General features: G+C 40.0%; 1 protein-coding gene across 1 annotated transcript in view; it reads left to right on the top strand.

Moving 5' to 3' along the window:
- Positions 1-23112, top strand: part of MAP2 (microtubule associated protein 2) — a 752988-nt gene that overhangs the window by 706387 nt on the left and 23489 nt on the right. Inside the window, exon 19 of the mRNA XM_029607915.1 lies at positions 3454-3797. Coding sequence (XP_029463775.1) covers positions 3454-3797 — 344 coding nt within the window. The remainder of the gene's footprint in view (positions 1-3453; positions 3798-23112) is intronic.

The raw sequence follows: 23112 nt of genomic DNA, 5'->3' as shown, positions 1-23112 counted from the left end.
CAACGATCAACAGCAGATGCAGCCTAAACCAGGCACCCATTTTTTTATGACTCTTAAGACCCACTTCCCCACCTTCTCTGGTGGGGGAAGTATTCAGTTCTTCTTTTTGAGTGTCTCCAGATCACAGGACTGGTGGATCCTGAAATTTGTGGAGTATGGCTATCAGTCAAATTTCTCTCACCCAGCTCCAAACCAACAAGTTTCAATCATCAACTATGATTCTTTTCAGTCTGCCCAACTGCAGCTAAAGGTGAAATTGCTCCTTCTTCAGAAGGCAGTTGAACCTATACCTTCCCAGGAGTGTGACCAAGGATTCTATTCCCAGTACTTTCTAATTCCTAAGAAGTCAGGGGAGTGAAGTCTATTTTAGACTTATGGAGAGTGAACCAATTGCTGATTCAAAAGAGATTTGAGATGAACTCACTCCAGATGATTTTCCCTTTCATTCAACCAAGGGATTGGTTGTGTGCACCGGATATGAAAGACACTTATGCTCACAGTTCCATTCATTCCGCTCACTGGAAATTCCTCAGATTTGTGGTGAAAGATGCAGACCACTGAAACAAGGTGCTCCCCCTTTGGTCTTTCAGTGCCCCAAGTGTGTTCAAGAAATGATGTGCAGAAGTGTGGCCCAGCATCATTGGCAGGTGGCACAGCTTCATTGGCAGGAAATGATTGGTTGGTGATGGGTCCATCTCCATCTCCATCAGGTGTTCTAGAGTCAATCAAGAAGTCCATATGGCTCCTCCAGTCCCTCAGCTTTCTAAACCAGAGGTTCTCGAACCTGTCCTAGGTAACCCCTAACTAGTCAGATTTTCAGGATATCCACAATGAATATGCATGAAATAAATTTGCATGCACTGCCTCTACAGCATGCAGATTTTATCTCGTGCATATTCATTGTGGATATCCTGAAAACTTGACTGGTTGGGGGTCCTCCAGGACAGATTTGAGAACCACTGCTCTAGTCAATTTTGCCAAGTCAAATCTGATTCTGGTTCTTAGAATTCAATTCATAGGAGCCCGGGGCTTCAGAGAAAACCTTTCTCCCTGTCAATAGAACTGCATTGCTAATGGGCCTAGTAAGCACCTTCCTTCAACAAGACTGAACATCAGCAAAGTTAGTCCTGTTTCTTCTTGTTCACATGGCGACTACAGCACATGCTGTACTTTTAACTTGTCTGCCTATGTAGAACCTTCAGTGATCTCTGAAGCCAATGATCTAGCAACAATTATCACACCAAATCTCCATGACTTCCACAATGAGAGCATCCCTTCAGTGGAGGATGAATTCAGAAGTTTTAAAGGTGGGCCTCTCATTAAGAGTACCATTGCATGAAGTGTCTGTCTACTGATATATCCACTAAAAGGTAGGGGAAGCACACACTGATGTGACATGGACCTAAGGATTGTGGTCCTCAGTGTAGTGTCATCTGCAAATCAATCAGCTGGGGCTGAGAACCATTTACTATGTTCTGAAAGCTTTCTCTCACCTCCTTTTGGGAAAGAAAATCTTAATCCAGAAGGACGACCAAATGGGCCATGTTCTATGTAAACCATCAGGGAGGTAGGGGCTTTTATGCCCCCCCCTGACAGGAGTCAAAATTACAGAGGGTATTGTTTTCAAAATTTTCCCTACACTAATACACAAATACACTCACAGAGAAAATATGTATTTTCAATATTGTTTCTACAAATATTTATTTACGAAATACATAAATATCCAAATCTAACTATCCCAATCATACCATGCATTCATACCATTTAAAAATATTCCATCACTATAATAATTTCTTACCACTTTTATATACTTTACTTCATCACATTAAATACCTAAAACATATACATGTATATAACAATCATTACTCAAATGTTATGTTTCACAATTGATTTATAAAAAATGCATATATTCCCTTCTTCTATAATCCAAACTATTTATTAATGTTTTTGTATCATCGATACTTCATTATTTCATCAAGCAGCCATGTAATCCTCCCTCTTTTTATGGTCCAACAAAGATATCTCCATTTCACCCTCTCTCATGAGGGCTTCCTCAGGGACTAACAATAACTGTTTTTTGAACAATTCTTCCAATCTTGTCCTACAATAATAACATATCTTAAATTACTCCTTAACCCAACAAGTCCACTCTAATATCTACAAAATCGCTATGTATATAAAAATATATCAACTCACCATATAAACCTTAATTTCACAAACACAATTCCATCTCCTGATGTATATATTATTTTACTCACAACGGCGAATCTCAGCAATTTTCAAACGTTTACTTCATCTCCTCAATTTTCAAAAATTATCAATTATCTACAAACCAAAAACACAATATTAAAATACCTTACCAGCAACACATATCATTCTCTTACTGCCATGTTCCCCGTTACTCACGTTTTACCGGAAATGACATCTTCTGTCGCCGTTTTCTGTATGTCACCATGCTCATCATTCTACTCCCTCTTTATAAATCCAACTAATCAAGAATCATCCGGAAATAGTTTACATCTGTGTCCCATCTATTAATAATCATAACCCCACTATATTATTTATGTCTTAACTAAACAACTCTTTCACTTCCTATATTGTAATACAAAACACCTCTATTTGTTTCAATACATATGTAACATAAAAATGTTATTACACATCAAATTACTTTATAGGAAAGAGCTCCATTCAATTGGTCCATTAAGGCCCCGAGGACCTGACGTCTGCCAATTAAAAATAAATCATTGTTCAGTCTTCCTTAACGACAAGAGACCATCCAAATCTGGTCATGGGCAGGAATCATGATGCCCATCTTCAGGCTATATACCTTCGGGACTAAGGTTGCACAGAAGAAGTGGTAGAACTAGGACTAAAACTCATGAATTTTGATTCCCATCCTTGAACAGTAGTCATAGGGAGGGCAATATTCAAAAGCATTTCCATGGGTAAAATAGTGTTTTACCCCCAGAACTGGGCTTTTTTAAAATTGCGGGTGAACTTACACATGTGTATTCTGTTCATGTGTAAGTTTACCCAGACCGAATTGAGGCATTTCTGAAGATGAAGCTGAGGAGGGGTTTGGACAAATGCACATTAATATTCATGAAAAATTTCCACACACACTAAAAAGAAGGTATAAGTGTGTGGTGGTAGATTTGGTGGAATAATTTTCAAAGCTAACTTAACATGCATATATCCACTTTGAAAATTGGTGTAATTTATGTGTATATTTGCTGGGTAACTTATGTGTGATGTTACAAAACTACCCCTTTAGCTGTTATATAATATAGAGAAAAGAATAGAAAAAGAATAGCATTGGAAAATATCTCTGAAATTTGTGGGCAGTAGCACATACAGATTTTAGCCTATTTGGAAATACTGGAGAGGAAAATAAGTAAGGATGCCTCCATTAACCATTCTTTATCTGCATATATTTCTTTTCCTTTAATGTAGGGTCAGAGCCTATTCGAAGCCGGACAGGAAGAAGTGGTACATGTACACCTACAACTCCTGGATCTACTGCTATTACTCCTAGTACGCCGCCTAGCTACTCCTCTCGTACCCCTGGCACCCCTGGCACACCAAGCTATTCTAAAACCCCTCGCACTCCAGGCACGCCCAAATCTGGCATACTCGTGCCCACCGAAAAGAAAGTGGCCGTCATACGTACACCCCCAAAATCTCCTGGGACGCCGAAGCAAATACGGTTTTTAAGCCAGCCATTACCGGACCTAAAAAACGTTCGGTCCAAAATTGGGTCAGTAGACAACATCAGATACCAGCCTAAAGGGGGACAGGTAAGAACTTTAAGTGACGTGGTGGGGCTCTAATTATAGCAATAGTAAATTGGGCCAGTTTTTACAATTTGTTTTTTTGCAGTTCCCAGGATGGCATTGTCCTGTAGTATTAGCCTTTTCTGTGCTGAATAAATTGTGGGAGAACCAAATAATACTCTTACAGCAACAGTATTTTGGACAGCTAGTGACTGCATTGGAAAGGACTACAGAGACAGAAAACCGCTCCTTGTTTTCTAAGAATGTGCTGTTATACTTGAATCCATATGTTGAAATGAGGTTTTCCGCAATGATAGCCATACAGGAAACAAGAGAGAAAAAGAAAAGGGTTCTATGGGCCTGTTCTTTGGATACTTGAAATTTTGAAGTAGATGTTTCAAAAAATACATTATATTCCAGTGTAACCCATGGAACTCTAATGCCCCTCGTGGGGTTGTTAATGTTTTGTGATGTTTTATCTGAGCACGTTCCAACTTTAGTTGAGTCACTCTTTGGAGAGCTCAGGATCAGGCAAGATATCTCTCTCCAGCATGCTGCCTTAGAGGATCCCAGCTCCCTGTGGAGGATTTGCAAGCTCCAGGGTGGGTAATGTCAATTGATTTAGCTAGATTCGTCTTACAGAGGCATGGAGCAAAGCATATTTTTGTGAGTGCTATGAGCTTGCGTTAGTCCACTGTTTAGTGAAATCTCAGTGTATGAGCAACATTGCCTGACATGGATGAATAGATTGCATCAAAGAAAACTAATATAATTTGAGGTACTGGCAGTTTGGGGATTTGATTGAGTTGTGAACAACTGCTATGTGGAATCTGTCTGTCATGTTATATGCAAGAAAATAAACAAGACAGTTGCACTCCATTTATCATGTTATATGCAAGAGCATAAACAAGATGGTTAGACTCAATTGGAGTGAATCCCATGGTTTTATTTTGAAGTTACACAAGAGCATGGGTGTGGAGGAACTGGAGAGGAAAGTTTACCCGAGACCTACCCTTTGAGAGATCCTGCTAATTCTAAGAGACAGTGCAGTGCAGGTTACAAAATTGGTGCCAGGAATGTATGACTTTTGTGTGCAAAAACGAATTCTGAACAGTTTGTGCATTCATGACTTTTGGTGCAATTGTGCACATTAAACCTAAGATAGACATGTGATCTATCATCACTGAAATTTCAGTGAATAAAGAAGATTTACACAGTCTGCACAAATTCAGAAAGAGCTCTTTAGAATTGTGGCATCTTCTGTGCATCAAGAGTAAGTCATCATGCGATGCCTATCTTTGTACACCATATCATCATGTACACATTAGTTAGACCATTGTCCCATGCACTGAGAAGTCTGGCGCAGTGTGGAGCATGGTAGACAGAGTGTGTTATAAAACATTTTACAGAGCAATGAAAAAGAGAAAAAGTATGGAGCACAATTTCCCTGTAAATCTTTTGCTAATCTTCGAATGAGGCTGGGTCATGGTGAAGATGGATTGCAAGTTTTGCAGAGTACCTTGCAAACCAGTGGCACTAGATATTGCATACCATTAGTTTTATTGCCCTGCATTTTCAACCCATGACAGACTGTCTAGCAGGTATGAAGCACTTCGGTGAAGTGGGAGATTTACAGGGTGGAATCAGTTGTGGTATGATCACCTTCCCGGTGTCATCTGTGGGATCCAAACAGTGGCAGTACCCGCAATGGAAGGAGGCAGGGAAGAAGGAGGTTAAAACCGGAGGTTCAGGTGGATTACTAATCAGCAAAGGAATGATGACTGAAAAACCCTTAGAAGAGGAAGAGGAGTATCAGTCTGTTGCCACTGGCAGTCTAGATAAACTGAACCTCTTAGGGGAGAAGAAAATGATCTCACCAGTAGCATGGGAGGTGGTGAGTGGAGTGTGCTGAGTTCTGCAGGAGGCAATGAGTTGGGTGGAGGCTGAACTGCCTGAAACAAAGAGTTTGCTACTGAAGACTGTTATCCCTGGGAACTTGTTTGTTGTGGATTCAAGTGCAGTAATGAAAGGTTACACTAGCCAAGAAGACTTCAGTAAAATTATTGGAAAATTGAAGTCAGTAGAGCAAATTACATTGCTAGAGGACAGTTTTCCAGTCAATGAGCCAGCCGTATCAATAGACCCTGTGGCAGAGAAAGGAACAGACTTGATGTGATTGTGGAGATGGAGCAGGATATGAGAGAACTGCCATCAGTTAGAGTATCCCACAATGCATCCCACTCTGCACAATCTATCTGCTCACTGAGACCCTGCAGGGGCATGCTGGGAATTTAAAATGATGACTCTGATGACAGCATGGAACCATGTTGGAATAAAATCTGCTTTAGCATAGCAGCATTGTAGAAAAGAACTTATCCCTGAAAAAGAAAGTTTCTTTGAAACATGGCCTTGTTGGTTTGGATTGTTTTTTCAACCCTCTCAGCTAAGTTTTATTTGCAAAATCATTTAAAAAACATATTGTGATTATAACGAGGTTATGGTGGGGGGTTTTGACAATTATATCCCAGGCACCCTTAAAGAATATTTGAGAAGGTTGCTATGTATGAAACCTATCCCATATCTCCATATTTATTTTTTGGATATTTTATTTCAGTGTGTGCAGAGTGGGATGCATTGTGGGATTATATAATAGCACTCTTTGTGTGGAGCATTTAGGTAGGTAGTATCAGAGAATGGACTATGGATCATCCATGAATTTCAGCCAGTGTGGGGATGTTCACCTGTGACAAGGAAGAATAATTCCCTGGAGGAAAATAAAAGCTCTGCATCAAATTCCTGATGCTAAAAAGCAGAGTGCAGCTGAGGCAGTGGCGTAATATGATCCTCCAAAGGAAGAAGAAATGCAGGTGGCATCTGTCACACAAGCTGTGGTTCCTTATCATCCTCATTATCAGATAAACAGTAGAAGATCTGTGGCTGGAGCCAGGAAAACCTTACACCTACAGTTTGGTGTGCCTCTGTAGAGCAGAGAGAGACATCAGAAAGGTGATAAAAGAAATGTGTGGGGCTACAAATATCCTTATGTCCTAACGTAGACTATGGAGATGATTGAGAGGAATAAAGATCTGTGGATTCACCAAAAGATTGTGGAGAAAGTGAAAGAAGATCCCAAACTGGCTCATCTAAAAGAGAAAGCACCATTATTCTATCGAGTTGGTGGCATCAGGAAGTCTTGCTATGTGAAGAGGCAGGTACGGATGCACCAAATGGTGCATGTCTCTCCAGTTGCCATGGTCACCAAAAAGCTGGGAGATGGGTCAATCGTGGGAAAGCAGGACCCTAACCACTATGAATGATTATCTACTACAGAGACATTGTTGCTAAAAGATAAAGCAATAACAACTGCTGCAGAGATTCACCTACAGTTCTGATTTGAAGAAAGGTTTAATTGTTCCTGTTTTAAATATGACCATGAGAACTACGTGCAGTGGGAGGGCCCTGATGGAGTTTCTGGGATGAAGCCAGCCTCCCAAGTTGGATCTAGGTCGGTAAAATGACTATGGCCTGTGTTTGCTTCCTTACAAGTGTAGTTGCCATGTTCTGGTGATGGAACAAATTCATGGAGTATCCTTGGAATTTGGACTGAATTCTGTAAAACCTCACAGTATTATGAGGAATTCTATTGACTGGCCTGTTACATCATCTGCACTGTAGTCTCTCACTCATTAGTGCCTTATACAGGCAATATTATTGTTTGCCCTATTGGGTGAACAACTAATTCATATTTTGGTTATAATATTTAATATTTAAAAAGAAAACAATGAGTTCATATTGTTTGATTGCTTCTGCTGTTTTGAATATCTGACTTCTGTTTCTTCACAGAACAATAAAGAAGGACTTAGCAGAAGTTGCTGAAAGGGGATTTTCATCCAAGGACTAGTGTTCATTTTTCAGTTAAAATGATAATGACTATTTTAAAGATCTGGAAAGTAGTAATGATTTCTTGCTGGGAGTATGCACTTTGGTAATTGTGACCAAGATTGTTCAGTGCTAAAGATTTAATTAAAATTGTATCTGACTGGAGATTATCTTAGGACTTTCAGAATCAGTTTTACTTTAATTGGTGTGTCCTGATGGATTCACCTTAATACTTACTACCCCTATGGGAGGTTCTTTCACGTTTTCTGTGCTTGTATGTGTCATATCCAAGCTGAAAAGTTAAGCTATTTCCTCCATATCATTAACATTGTATTGTCTTGTGAATGTAATTTTGTATAGTAACACCTTCTGCTATGGCACTACTTATATGTGGACCTGGATATTGACTGGGTTAGTAGTATGCCATCTAAGTTGATATATTCTAACAAAGAGAATAGTATTAAGGTATCATTGTAGCCATAAGTGAGTTTATCAATAATGTTGTGTTATATGTGTTAGGTGGTGGATGATTTGACCATATAGTATTATATTGTTCTAATTCAATGATAGCTAAATGTATTGAGTTGTCTGTCATCAATTTACTTAACTATTGTTAAATGAGTGTATCTTTGGGGATGCCAGGTTTCAGGAGGGGAATATGTAATCCATAGGTACTAATTAAAATGGTGCTCCAGCATCACTTATAGGATTGTAAATGTTTTGTGTTGTTTTATCGGAGCATGCTCCAAATTTAGAGTTGAGTCACTCTTTGGAGAGCTGAGGATCAGACAAGATGGCTCTCTCCAGCATGCAGGCATAGGGGATCCCAGCTCCCTATAGAGCATTTGTAAATTCCAGGGAGGGTAATGCCAACTGATTTAGCTGGATTCCTCTTATGGAGGCATGGAGCAAAGCATATTTTTGTGAGACTATGAGCTTGCATTAGTCCACTGTAGTGGAATCTCACTGTATGAGCATTATTGCCTGACATGAATGATCAGCTTGCATCCAACAGAACTAATACCATTTCAGGGACTGGCGGTTTTGGGATTTGATTGAGCTGTGAACAACTACTTCCTGTCTGGAATCTTTGTCATGGTATATGTGTGCAAGAAAATAAATGAGATGTTTGGACTCAGTTGGAGTGAATCCCATGGTTTTATTTTGGAGTCCCACAAGAGCATGGAATGTGAGGGACTGGAGAGGAAAGAATGCCCAAATCCTACCTTCTTGAGAGATCTTGTCGATTCTGCAAGTCAGTGTAGTGCAAGTTACACCAAGGAAATTGAAAGTATGATTTAAATTATATTACATTTTGGTGGATGTATAACTGGTGGAAAAACATACCCTGAGTAGTTGTCAATTGTTCATTTTATGAAATAGGAAATATTGTTTTATGTTAATTATGTAATCCACGCTGAGTTGAAGCTTTGCTTTGGGAAAGTGGAATATAAATCATAAATTAATTAAATTAAATCATCAGCCTTGGAGAATATATCAAGTAGGGATCCACAGGGACTGGGCCTAGGACTGACATTATGAACAACTTGAGGGATGGCACAAAGAATACGCTTGTAAAATTCACAAATAATATCAAGGTGGAAAGCATCTTGGAGGACAGGTTTACAATTCAAAATGATTGTGACAATTTAGAGAAATGGGCTCAAATGCATAGATGTTTTCACACAATAAAAATGTTGCCATCTCCAGCAAGACTTTAATGCAAGGAAATACTACACGCTGTAGCCATTTTTCCTGTACTGATCATTTCATTAACAAAAATAAAATAGCCATACAAATGAAGAATTTTTGCTAATTTCTCTATATTAGCTAAAATATTGTACAAAATGCAAATGATAAGCTAATGTATGAAAACCATAAAATTAGGTATTTAGGGCTATTCACTAAACTGGAATAAGGTAATAAAATTAATTTGCAGAGGAAATAATGCCAGTTTTGTAATGGCAGGTTCTAGCTGGTATTAAACATGCCTGATATCTTTTTTTCTATGAGAAAATAAGGATGTTGTAGTTCTTTAAAATACTGCATTCCTTTACTTTTTGCTGATTTGATTTTATGCAAAAATGTTTATATTTGATACTTGCATATTTAATTTTTTAGATGCTGCTTTAGTTGTTTTATTCATTTGGATTAAAAACTCAAATGCATTTGTTTAAATTACTAAAATATGTTACATCATAAAAATAATTTTTAAGAAAAAGTAAAAATATATTAATTCAGCAATCATGGCATTTTGTTTTCATTGGGTAGGAAAAAATGTCAGTTAATGTGGCTTTCAGTATCATGAGACATCTACAGTATTTAACACCTCTTTATCAATCACACCTTCAAGATATATGTAACTGAAAAAGTTAATGCAAAAAGGTGAGGTGTATAGTATAAACTTGAAATGTCTTCCAAATCAAGATATTCAAAAGTTGGATGATTCAAAGCACTTTAGTTTAAGAATTATCAAAAAATATTGTTGAAGAGGAAAGTATGTCCCTTTACACGGTTCTATGTTTCACCCGAAGGCTGCGTCAGGAGGTGCAATCAGGCAAGAGAAGCCTTAACTCTCTAAAAATTAAACAAATAGAATACTGTATTGTCCTGCATACCTTGTCACTAAGAGGACAATACAGCAGAGTAACAGCATAGAATATATATCCAAAATGATCATGATATATACTTATTCAGAGTTCTTACAGAAATGCTAAGATAGTCATGAGATATATATCATTACAAGCACAGCATCTTCAATGCCTGCCATTACAAAAGACACTCTAAACATCCAATGAAATATTTTCAACAGACTCACATAATCAGAAACCACCAATCAGCTGGAGGACCTTATGAGTGGGTAAGTAAAACCACTGAGAGATACCTTGGTTAACCAAAATATAAATGGGGATAACAAGTGGTGATGTGACAGCATAAAAACTAAGAACATTATCTTAGCCAAAGAAACTAGGTGGACTTTTTTTGATAGGAGCTAGTCACATGACCAAAAAATGCCAATCAGTGGTGTCTAAATCAGGAAAATAGCTAGACATTTTTGTGAATGAAATGTCACTTGACCAAAAACTACCAATCTGATAAACAGTATTGTAAGATGGGCAGATGAAGCCTTAGGAGAAGAACTTTGTAAATGTTTAAACATCAAATTATATAAACTTAAAATCACAAAGCATTTCGACATAATTTGAGATATCAGAGACCACCTTGTGAATAAAGTCTTACAAAGAAGACTAAAGAGACCACATGAGTAATCCTCAATCATATATCAAAAGGCAAATAAGATTAAAGGAGGGTAGTAGTAGTGTACAAAAACACTTGCAATGTCTGACAATTCCAGAGACCAGCGGAATTTCTTGATTGAACTTAGTCACATGATTGTAAATCATCTATCAGATAAGAGGCATGAATGAGTAGAATTATGAGAATGTATAAGATCTGTCATGCGTCAAGCCAGAAGAAGCTGAAAAAATGGGGGTGGGAGGGGGAATAGTAAATTAAAACTAAAAAGTATGATATGACAACAAGGCAAAAATCCCCTCCTATGATACAAATATTCATGTGTCATGCGAACATAGTAAGCCATCAGGAGAGACAAAAGATGTACTGGCTCCAAAGGAAGAGCCACTAATATTAAAGAAACACCATCCAGTCAATGTCATAATTTAATCCACTGGGAAATAAAGATAAAACAACAAAAAAAAATCCATCTTTGTTCCTGGCACATTAACAATTCAGAAAAATTGCTCCCCATCCCCCACATTATAGCGTTGTACAATCTCGATGGCAAAAAAGTTTAAATCTGTAACAGAATGGGAGTTTTTAAGCCAATGTGATACCAGGGAGGCATCTGCTTTAGACAGAAGAATAAATGAACTATGTTTATAAATCTGGATCTTCAGGGGATGAGTGGTCATTACCACATGTAGCAAGGAACAGGGGCACATTATAAAATATACAATGTCTGTAGTCAAACAAGTGGATGAGTGATTTAAAAATGTTTCTTTTCCAGAAAAGGGATGGATACTTGTAAACAGAGAGGGGAAAAGACATTGGGCAGGCAGTCAGTGGCCACAAGGGCAGTGAACAAAAATTGAACCAGGAGAAGCTGTTGTAGAAGTACAGAGTTCCAAGTAGACCAGACAGTCTTTTAAATTTTTCCAGTGATAGAATGCGAACTGAGAGCTTCTCTGAAAAACAGAGTGAGATGATAGCATGGGCCAGTGATTATAGTGCAAACCGGCCAACTCTTTGTGAGAAAGGGAGGACTTAGGTCAAACATTCTGCTGGGTCCACCAATAGGGAACTGAAAAGGAAATCTCGATTGGTGTAAAGGGTGCATTTAAATGCTTATTTTAATTTGCACTAAGGATAGCCTCTGGCCAAAAATCTAGACATCAAACTTTTTGACTGGAAGACAAACTGCCATACCCTAAGGAACTGACTCACAGGGATATAGTCCCGAAGTGTACATCTATGATGGATGTCATAAGATAAAGTTATCCGGTCCATCGGCTTATGGAAAATGGGTGTGAACAACATTTACCAAAATGAGAGAATCCAGAAATAATATACTGGAGCAATGGTACTGAAAATCAAATTGTAAATTCAGATCACAACTATTAAGCCAGTCAACAAATAAGAACAACTGAATGTCCATACCCATCCAGATCATAAGATGTTATCAATGTAATGGATAAGTGTACTCTGTCCAAAAATATAGAAAATGCAAAAAACTGAAATGTGTACTAATTCCACCATTTATACTAGTGTCTCAAGCATATGAATAACAACTTTGATCACTCAAACTAAATCTAATAATCATTAATGGACCATCATTTCTGGGGCTAAAACTTAGCATAGCTCGTAAAGCAACTGTAGGGCTGCCACACCCATCTTATATAATCTTTGATCTGATCTCCTTATTTTTATAAATATTTTCTGAATCTGCATATAAAACTTTAGAAAACACTTTAATTATCTTTGTAATGTTCCAGTCTTGCCAACGGTCACTCACTGATCCTGAGATACTTTATGTTGAAATCGTGTTGTGGCTGTTATGTACTGGCCTTCATACAATGCCCACAATTATTTTATTTCCTGAGCACCTGCTTGTTCATTGTTTGTTGACCATCACAAAACACCCAAGTCACCCTACATGGTTGGGTTTCAGAAGACATGCTTCCTTCTTCAGGGGATAATTTTCTTCATTGCCTGAGTTCCGCCTGGTTCAGCAGCTTCTGATGTCACCCAACTTCCTGGGATCAGAACAGCTGCCTTTCCTGTTGTCCTCAAGGTTATATTGCTTTTCTAAACCAATCACATGACTGCTTGTGAGAGCTTAAACAACACAACTTTATTAATACTTATGTGACAGTAATGCTCATGCTCAGTTTGTCAGTATGTATATATATATAGAGAGAGAGAGAGAAAGAGAGAAAAAAACCCTCAATCCTCCTTCAAATCAAAGTATACTATTCGATTTCTGCATTTAATCCTGAGGGTTATTCTGTACTTAAATGATATATCCAATATTGCTCACGCATGTTGAGTTTAGCTTCCCTATTTCCACCCTCAATTCCATAAAACTGTGAGAATGGTCTAACAGTGTTGTACAATCGGGGCAGTAATCTTTTGGGTGGTGGTGCATCTTTTATGCTCATGTAATCTGCTCTTAATCATTATTTTTGTGTAACCTATATACATGAGATTGCATTGACAAATCAGTTGTACATCTATCAAGTTGTACATCCTATCAATTGTACATCTAAATGGTGGCATATACCACCATTTAGATGTACAATTGATAGAAAATCTCAGTGTGATGTGGCGATTCTTCACTGGGAGATGCCAATCCACCCCTTCAACAAATGATTCTGTTTAAAGTATTTCATTGGATATTTAGTGTCGTTTGATTGGCTCACTGAAGATGCTGTGCTTGTAATGGTGGTTGGATAGGATTGGTTGCAGGATTTAGTGCAGTTTTTCAATGTTTTTTTTGTGCATGTATCCCATGACTATGTCAGCATTTCTGTAAGAACTCTGTATAAGTATATATCATGATTGCTTTGGGTATGTATTATATGCTGTTATGCTACTATATTGTTTTGTATATTTTGTCCTCTTAGTGATTACATTCTATTTGTTTAGTTTTTAAAGAGTTAAGGCTTCTTTTGCCCAATTGTCACTCCTGACACAGCCCTTGGGTGAAATATGGGACTGTGTCAAGAGGATGTACTTTCCTGTGCAACAATATGATTTTGAGAATTCTTACATTAAAGTGCTTTGAATCACCCAACTTTTGAATATCTAGATTCGGAAGACATTTCATTTCTGTACCACACACCTTGTCTTTTTGCATTGTTAGTGTGTGATCTTTTCTCTATCTTCTGTTTGGTGACTGAAAAACTTAAGATATGCTATTTCTGAATAGCTAATTCATAATGAACAAAGTGAAAACTCCTGCTTCTTGACACAACAAACTTTTTTTTCACCATTGCACAACTGAATGCATTATCACCTTTTGTAATTCTCCCAAAATTAGTAGGACATATGATGCTCCTTAGAAGGTTTCCAAAAGCCTTGCCTTCGGTACCCTAAAAATGAACACCCTACTACAGTGATGGCAAACTTCAGTCCTTGAATGCTGCAAACAGGTCTAATTTTCAGCACAACCAAACTATGCAAATTAACCTGGCTCTTGAATCAAATATAGTCAATATATATCTCATGAATTTTCATTGTGGAAAACCTGAGGCCAGATCTGTTGTGCCATTTGAGGACCAGAGTTTGCGATCTCTTCCCCGCTTGGTATGTTAGTAGAGGGTATCATGCTCAAGGCAAGGGAGCTATTCCTGTTGCTCCATTCAACATTAGCAAAGCTTTTGTTGGAGCATTATGTCCAATCTTGAGCCTCAAACTTCAAGGAGGATAAAGAAAAACTGGAAATAATCCAGACAAGAGCAACAAAAATGGAAAGACAATCTAGATACTATGCTAATACATGATCCAGATGCCTGCTTTTGTAATATCTGCTGCAATGCATTTATAAGTTTAATGCAATTGCCAATTATTATGTTCTGAATTTGTAATGTGAGGGTAGAACAGATGAGAAGTGTTAGATGTATATTTATTTATTTGATTTATATAGCAACATTCCTTTTTTAAATATCTTGGACTAGGAAAACTTACAGACTTGATTCTTGTAGGACACCCCAATTCCTTCTTGATTTTACCTCACTCTATGCATGAATTTGTAACTACACTATAACTATACTAAGAGAACCAGGACTACAATATAAGAATGGATAAAACCAGACATGGAATAACTTGACCTGAAAAACTGGAGTCTATTGGTAATCCTGTTTCCTAATTATTGCTCTGCATAACAGTTTGTTCTTTTAAATATGCCAGAAATGGAATCTCAGTAAATATGCACTCTACTTATTATGTCAAGGCCTCTGGTCTCCTGCAATTCTGCGGCCATGGAAAGAACTGCAAAATCTAGCCCTTGTTGTGGAATTCCCTGGTATCCCTGAAATTGCAGGAAGCCAGGTGGAGGCTGTGGATGAGCAGTATACATTGTGGTCTCCCTCCCCCCCCTCTTCCCACCGATTCACTCCGCTCTCTGCCACAATCTGACAGCAGGAAGAGAGCAGCATTCCATGGTGCATCCAGCTCCTTCTATCACCTGGGCCTAGTTGGCCACTTTAAACTGCACCCAACTGCGGTGTCCCACATGGTGAGTCTGGCCCTGGGGGCAGGAAAAGGTAGACACTGCATGAGTGCCACTCTCTTCCTCCTCCTAGAGGGGGATAGGTGATTAACCTGGGGCCGGAAAGGAAGGGAAAAGAAAGGCACAAGAGAGGGGCCAAGAGAGAGAAGATAGGGAGGAGAGAAATAAGATAGGGGAGGGAAGAGATAAAATGGATGGGAAAGGAAAGGAGAAGAATGAGAATGGGGCGATGGGCGATAGAGAGGATGGGGAGGAAAATAAAAGAAAGTAAGGGGAGAGGGAAAGAGAGGGGATAGGGAGAGAGAGAGAGTATGGGATAAAGAGAAGTAGAGAGGATTGGGAAAGGACGGAGAAAGTGAGATGCCTGGAGATGGATGGCAGAGGAGGAGAGATTTCCAAGGATGGGAGACTGAGGAGGAGGAAATGGGGAAGGGGAGTGGTGAGAGGGATTAGAGACTGGGGGTGAGGCTGCAGGAGAGGGAAGACAAGGGATGGAACTGGAGAGCTGAGAGACTAGAGGAAGGATAAACAACAGCAGGGATCAAATAGTATAGACAGGAAAGAAGAGATTACTTCTTTTACGTTTTTATCAAAGTGCTACTAGACAGATGCAGAGCTGTACAAACACACATAAAACACATCCCTGCTCCATGGAGCTTACAATCTAGTCAAAACAAACATTCATAACAAACAAGAGTCAATGAGAATAGAGTTTACTATAGAAAAGTGCTTACGATTTAAAAGCAGCCTCAAAAAGGCGAGTTTTTAAACTTGATTTGATTTTGACCAGAGATGGCGCATGATGATTTAGGAAGTCTGCTCCAGACATACGGTGTAGAAAGGTGGAAAGAGTGAAGTCAAGAGTTGACTGTGGGCGAGAAGGACACATAAAAGAGTGATTTGCTCAATGAATGTCATTAACAAGGAAGGGTGTCGGGAGAGAGAAGACAAAATAGATAATGAGGAACTGCAAAGTAAATGCATGTGTAGGCAAGTAAGAGAAGCTTGAACTGCGTGTGAAAGTGTACAGGGAGCCAATGTTGTGATTGGAGAAGTGTTTACATGGTCATAGCAATGCTGAAGGAAGCTTTGCCTTGTAGCCGAAGTTTGAATAGATTACATTGAAGAAATGGTTCAGCAGGAGGCCCGCAAAGAGCAAATTGAAGTAGGCTAAGTGGGAGGTGATAAGAGAGATGACGATCATTTCGGTAGCATGCTCAGAGAGGAAGGGACCGATTTTGGCAATGTTTTGGATGTGCACAGAGAAAGAGAGGACAGCATTATAAAGATGTCCCAAGGCTATGTGCCAAGGAAACAAGGAGAATGAGAGCACTATCCACAGAGAGAGAGAAAGAAGAGGAGAAGAAGGTTTGGGAGGAACCAAAAAACTCCATCTTGGCCATAGTAAATTTAAGGTGGCAGCGGGACATCCAGGCAAAGATGTCAGACAAGAAGTCTATGAAGAAGAGAGAAAAGAATAGTAGAGGGATAGAAGTGGAGGTTGGCAAGACAAAAAGCAAATGTAGGCCAGGATTCATCATTCTTTGCAGAATGATGAATCCTGCGAAAACAAGGGGCGGGGGGGGGGGGGCGAAGGGGGAGGCGGGCCTGCGAAAGCCTGCAGCCTTCGCACCACAGCGGTGAGCCAGCTGCCAGCTTTCACACCGAATAGCGCCACCATGAAAAGGCCCTTTTCGCATGCGATAGAGGCTTATCGCACGCGATACAGCCGTATCTTGTGCGATAAGCCTTTGATAAATGACCCCCTTAGGAAGGAAAAAGATACAAGTTGTGAGAGGAGAGGAAAACAGTGAAAAAAAAAGCTATGAAAAGTAAATTTAAAAAAGAGGTGAAAACTGAAATGAAGAAAAAAGTGAAAGAAAAGTAAAAAAAAATTATTAAATATCCAGACACACCAGAAAGGTTGTTCTCTGTTCTGTCAATTTTAATGTAAAATAGTTTTATAAATTAAATAGCGCAAATGATTTTGGAAATGTGAAATTCAAAAATCTGTGCCGCAGAATTTTCAAACTCTTGCCACATAATTTATCCCTGAGCAGCCGCAGGGGAGGGTGTTCTGACTGTGGCATTCTTATTACCTTGATCCAGGAAATCCTACCTATGGGAAAATCCCTGCTTTATGGGTAGGGTTTATTTAGCTTATCTCTTTCCTGTAAAGGTGTGTTTTCTTTCTCTGCATCTGCGACAACAAAGGCTGCAGAATCTGCACATGAACGGGTTCCTGCTGCCGGGCCTTTCATGACAGAGTCTGCATAATGCAGGAAGGCAGCCTGAGCCATTTGTGAGACTAGAACTGCAGGGTTGCCTGACACTGTAGGAGACCCAAAGCCTGGCATGAAATTGGTCCTGGAGTGTCACTAGCTTCTTTTGCTGTAGGCCATTTCACTATCATATGCGCTATAAAATGTAAAGCTTAGCAATAAGTGATTCTTTTCCTTTTATTATTTTGGAAGCCCATGTGTGATGGTGCTTCCGCCATTCCTTATAGCCGTGGTGCTCAGACCGGTCCTTGGCCCCCCCCCCCCCTCCCCACTAGCTAGTTAGGTTTTTAGGATATCGCTAGTGCAAATACATGAAATATATTTGCATGCACTGCTTCTACATCTATAAATACATTCCATGTATGTTCATTAGGGATGTCCTGAAATCCTGGCTGGCTACTGGGTTTTTGATTCTCGGGAGCCAGCAGTTTCCTCCTGCTCATTTGAGCTTCCAGCTTAACTGGAACTGGCCTGTACTGGGTTACAGTGCTAGAAGCCTTCGTTCACAACCACTTGGAGGCTTTCACCACTTTATAAGCCCCCTGCTATACAGCCTGGCCTTCACAGCAACAGATCCTTGTGAAATCGCATGCACCCAGAGTCTCACCACTAAGCATCTCCACTTTGTGATAACTGAGACCCAGGACCTATAAATCTTAGCCTGTGGCACCCCTGAATGGACTGAAGAGCGGCAATGGGGATCAGGAATAAAACCCGGGTTGCCACCTGAAAGGTTTCTTAAGGGACACATAGCCGTGTTTCATTGAAGCAACCATAACAGGTGAAGGAATGGCCTAATGGTTAGAGGAGTGGGCTGAGAATCAGGGAAACCAGCATTCAAATCCCACTTCCCTCACTGACGTTCTGTGTGACCTCGAGCAAGTCGCTTTATCTCCCATTGCCTGAGATACCCACATAGACTAGAAGCGGCTTGGGGCAGGGATTTATTGTGCCATAAGCCACTGAGTTTTATTAGGAAAGTCAGGATTGAAAACCAAATTTGTGACAATGTCACAGAAATGATTTTGAAAGAAGAATTCAGTGCAACACAGAAACCTGAGTTAGGTTAATTTTATCAAGAGCAGAATTCTTTTGATGTGACAAGGCTGATGGGCCATTTATGGCCTTTGCCCTCCTGCAGTTCCAACCCACAAAGAAGAAGAGGAAAATGATGGCAGACTATTTGTTCGACAACTTTTGTCAGGAATGTCTGTGAAGATTCAGCAGGCAGGGTGTAGCACCCAAATGAGGAAGAGGCTGTTCTTAAAAGAGAGACTGCACCCAGAGAGAGTTGAAAATTACTTTTTAATTGATGGCTCGATCTGGAGTGTCCAATTCCTTCAATGACCCCCTCCCCTTTCTATAACATATGTGTGTCTGTATTGCATGCACATGTCCAATTCCCTTCCCCAAAACAGGAAGAAAGCAGAATGAAAATATTGTTTTAATATTGAAAGGTGTCATGCCAATCATACAGAGACACCTCCTGGCTTGTTGTAGCATCCAGTCCTACACAGTGATGTAACAAATCACTATACGTTAATACCTCTTACACACAAAAAATAAATGGCTTTTAGAAACCTACGAGGTGCATACTAATTTTTCTGAACTGAGTGCATATAAGCGGTAACTTTCAAAGTGACGCACGTGTGCATAAGAACATAAGAGCATAAGAAAATGCCATACTGGGTCAGACCAAGGGTCCATCAAGCCCAGCATCCTGTTTCCAACAGTGGCCAATCCAGGCCATAAGAACCTGGCAAGTACCCAAAAACAGTCTATTCCATGTAACCATTGCTAATGGCAGTGGCTATTCTCTAAGTGAACTTAATAGCAGGTAATGGACTTCTCCTCCAAGAACTTATCCAATCCTTTTTTAAACAAAGCTATATTAACTGCACTAACCACATCCTCTGGCAACAAATTCCAGAGTTTAATTGTGCGTTGAGTAAAAAAGAACTTTCTCCGATTAGTTTTAAATGTGCCCCATGCTAACTTCATGGAGTGCCCCCTAGTCTTTCTATTGTCCGAAAGAGTAAAAAACCGATTCACATCTACCCGTTCTAGACCTCTCATGATTTTAAACACCTCTATCATATCCCCCCTCAGTCGTCTCTTCTCCAAGCTGAAAAGTCCTAACCTCTTTAGTCTTTCCTCATAGGGGAGTTGTTCCATTCCCCTTATCATTTTGGTAGCCCTTTTCTGTACCTTCTCCATCTGCATATATGGGTATTTGCCGGCGCGCACACATGGACGCACCGATTTTATAACATGCGCACGTTTATGCACACATGTTATAAAATCAGCTACCCATGCGTACATGCATGCACGATTTTATATCTATGTGTGTGCAAATGCCATCTCGAGTGTGTAAGGAGGGGATTTTAGTAGATACATGCAGCAATGCCAATAGCCATTTTCCCAAGCTGTTTCCAGTTCGCCCAGTTAAAGTATATGACTTCCATACTCCCCTAGCTAGCCTTCCTTTTCTTTTCCTCTATCTGCCCCCACCCTTAAAACTACTCTGACTAGGCTAGACCTTTTTATTTTTCTACTTACACGCCATCCACAGCTGAAGTAAAGATACACTGATAGGGACCCCGGTACATGCTTGTGTGCGTCAGAGTTACGCGCTGGTGTCATTGGGAAAATCAGGAACGCCCATGCCCCACCCAGACCATGCCCCACACTGGGCCTTTTAAATCTGCGCGGTCTGCACACATCGAGTCATGTGTATCTCCCAGTTTTGCCATGCACAAGCCTTTGCAAATCTAAATCATATTTGGGGCTCATATGGACCGAATTTGAATGTTGGATCCCATCAATTATACAACAGAATTCATAGCTATTGAGTTCAGTCTCACTACTGTTTCATGCCATTGAAACTCAGCTGTGATTTGCCATTGAATATACAGTAGCTAGCTCCATATCTGGCACTTCCATATCTGGCACATATCTGGCACATATCTGGCACTTCCAGGTTAAAGCACCTTAAGCTTTAACCCATATTCTTTATTGTATTATGTTACAATTACTTCCTGCCTTTACCTTCTTCCAGCTATTTAAGCTTCCAAGTTTTTACTCCTTGTTAAATGTAACTTTGCCTTATTCACCTCTATTGTTAATTACTTTAGTTATTGCTTCAGTTATTCTCTTGTTCTATGTAAACCGATCCGATATGGTTATTACTATGAAGGTCGGTATAAAAAAGTGTTAAATAAATAAAATAAATATTTCACACAGGAGTGAAAAAAAAGGCTGTGACCTAAAAAATCAGAGTGCAGAGAGCCTGAAAACCAAAGCAGGAGAGACTCTGCTTCTCCTGATGGCTTGGAGCTATTTCGTAATCTAATGAACAATTCAGTTTTAAATAAGCAATGGAACAGAGCATGAAAATATTGAGAAAAGTGCTTAATTACCTATAGAAAAGAGCTAGATCATCATTATCACCATCAAGTCTTTGATACGAAGGTTGGTAGCTATGGTGTACCAGTTCTTTCTGTGCGCAGATTTTCTCTTTATTTCATTGTCCGGTTCTTGACCTTTTCTATGTCATCCCCCCAGGCTGCTCTCTGCTTTCCTGTATATCTTTTGCCTTCTGTCTGGTACTAGATTTGCTACCAGAGTGCCTGAGTACCTGAGCAGCGAATCTCATTTTCCTTTTCACAAGATCTCCTACTATTGTTCTTCCACATCCCATCTTTCATGCACTCTCAGTTGAGCTCATGCCCTTCCAGCTAATCTTCAGGCTTCATCTGTAGCAGCAGATTTCAAATTCTTTGATAAGTTTCTCTTGTATATCTTACCACCGAGAAGCTGTGTGCATTCAGTAGCCATTTCATAACCTTTAAATCCTCCCTTCGTCCCCTGTTAGCCCCCAACCCTTAAAACCCTGCTGATGTGTTAAGTTTTATTTGTTTTACGACTTACACGCTATCCATACCAGAAGTAAAATTCCCCGGCAGGGGACCCTGGCATGTGCCTGTGCATGTAAGTAATCGGGGAAACCAGCATTCAAGTCCCACTTCCCTCACTGACGTTCCAGGCTGAAATCCAGGAATGCCCATGCCCTGCCCAGACCACACCCATGCCCTGCCCAGACCACACCCATGCCCCGCCCCTTTTTCAGAACTTTTCATTTGTGCGTGTAGTGGGAGTCATGCGTGCACAATGGGCGGCTTTTAAAATCTGCTTGGCACGTGCTGGTCCAACTTGTATCTGTATCTCCTGGTTGTGGTGCGCAGTGGGCTTTTCAAATTCGCCTTTAAGTTCCTCCTCGGAAACTTCTTAGTAGTCCCAAAAGTTATTTCTTTTGCATTCTCAATTCTTTTTCCTACCGTTAAAACATTTTACATCTTCTGTGATCCAACTACCTAGATTTTTACATTCTTTCATGTATTCTAGTTTCATTTCTTCACTAAATATTTCTACAGCATTAGTATTCCTGTGCTGATTATCATAATTTTCATTTTCTTAGTGCTCAAGCTCGCTCCTACAGACATGAAAGGATATGAATATTATATTTATCATCTCTTGTAGGTCTTCTTTCTGAGGAGCCATTGGTACTGTGTCATCAGCCTGTCATATATGTATCAGGTTTATTCCTTACTATTTTCTCAGAGCTTAAAAAGTTCACTCTATAAGTTGATTAGAAGTGGGGAGAAAATACTTCTTTATTTACTCCTCATTAAATTTCCTGTGTGCGCATGTTGTAAAATTGTGCGTCCATGTGCGCGCGCGCACGTATGTTTAAAAAATCTACCCCATTGTTTCTACCTGTTTGCTATGAATTAGTCCAATGTTTTTCAACCTGGGTTCCCCTGCAGTCAAGAGTTCCTGAAGCTTCCCTCTAGGATTCTGTGATGCTGCTGGTCCCAGCCGCAGAGCAGCTGTTTTCTTCAAGCACAGCATAGCTCTCAATGTGTTCCTGTGGCATGGTACCCACTCTGACACAGTGTTCTCACGGGGCTGTGAGAGCAGTTCAAGAATTTGGGTGCAGTGCAGTTCAAATCACTGAGAGCCACATGGTGCTGTGAGGAAGCCACTGTTTTGAAACTGGGCTGGTAGCATATATCAGGAAAACGGGAGGGGGAGGAATGACAAACTGTGGGAGAGGGGAATGGTTGGGAGCAGGCTGGTGAAGGCTGACTACAGATGATTCATGCTTGGGTGAGGCCCTGAGGGGGAATGATTGACGCTGGGAAGGGGGAGTAATTGCTGGAAAGACTGAAACAGAAGGAGTTTCTGGAGGTGATTGAGAATAGTGGAGGGAAAAAATGAGGCTGGGGGCATTGAGAGGGGGATGTTTGAGAGCAGAGGAGGCAATAAGGGGGATTATTGAGGATGGGAGGTACTGAGGGAATATGGTTGAGGCTGGAGTGGGATATACGCTTACTTCATTCTGAGAAGGGCCCCTCCGGAGATTCCA

This window comes from Rhinatrema bivittatum, chromosome 6 (assembly GCF_901001135.1).
Source record: "Rhinatrema bivittatum chromosome 6, aRhiBiv1.1, whole genome shotgun sequence".
Lineage (NCBI taxonomy): Eukaryota > Metazoa > Chordata > Amphibia > Gymnophiona > Rhinatrematidae > Rhinatrema > Rhinatrema bivittatum.
This window is presented reverse-complemented; position numbering and strand designations above follow the sequence as displayed.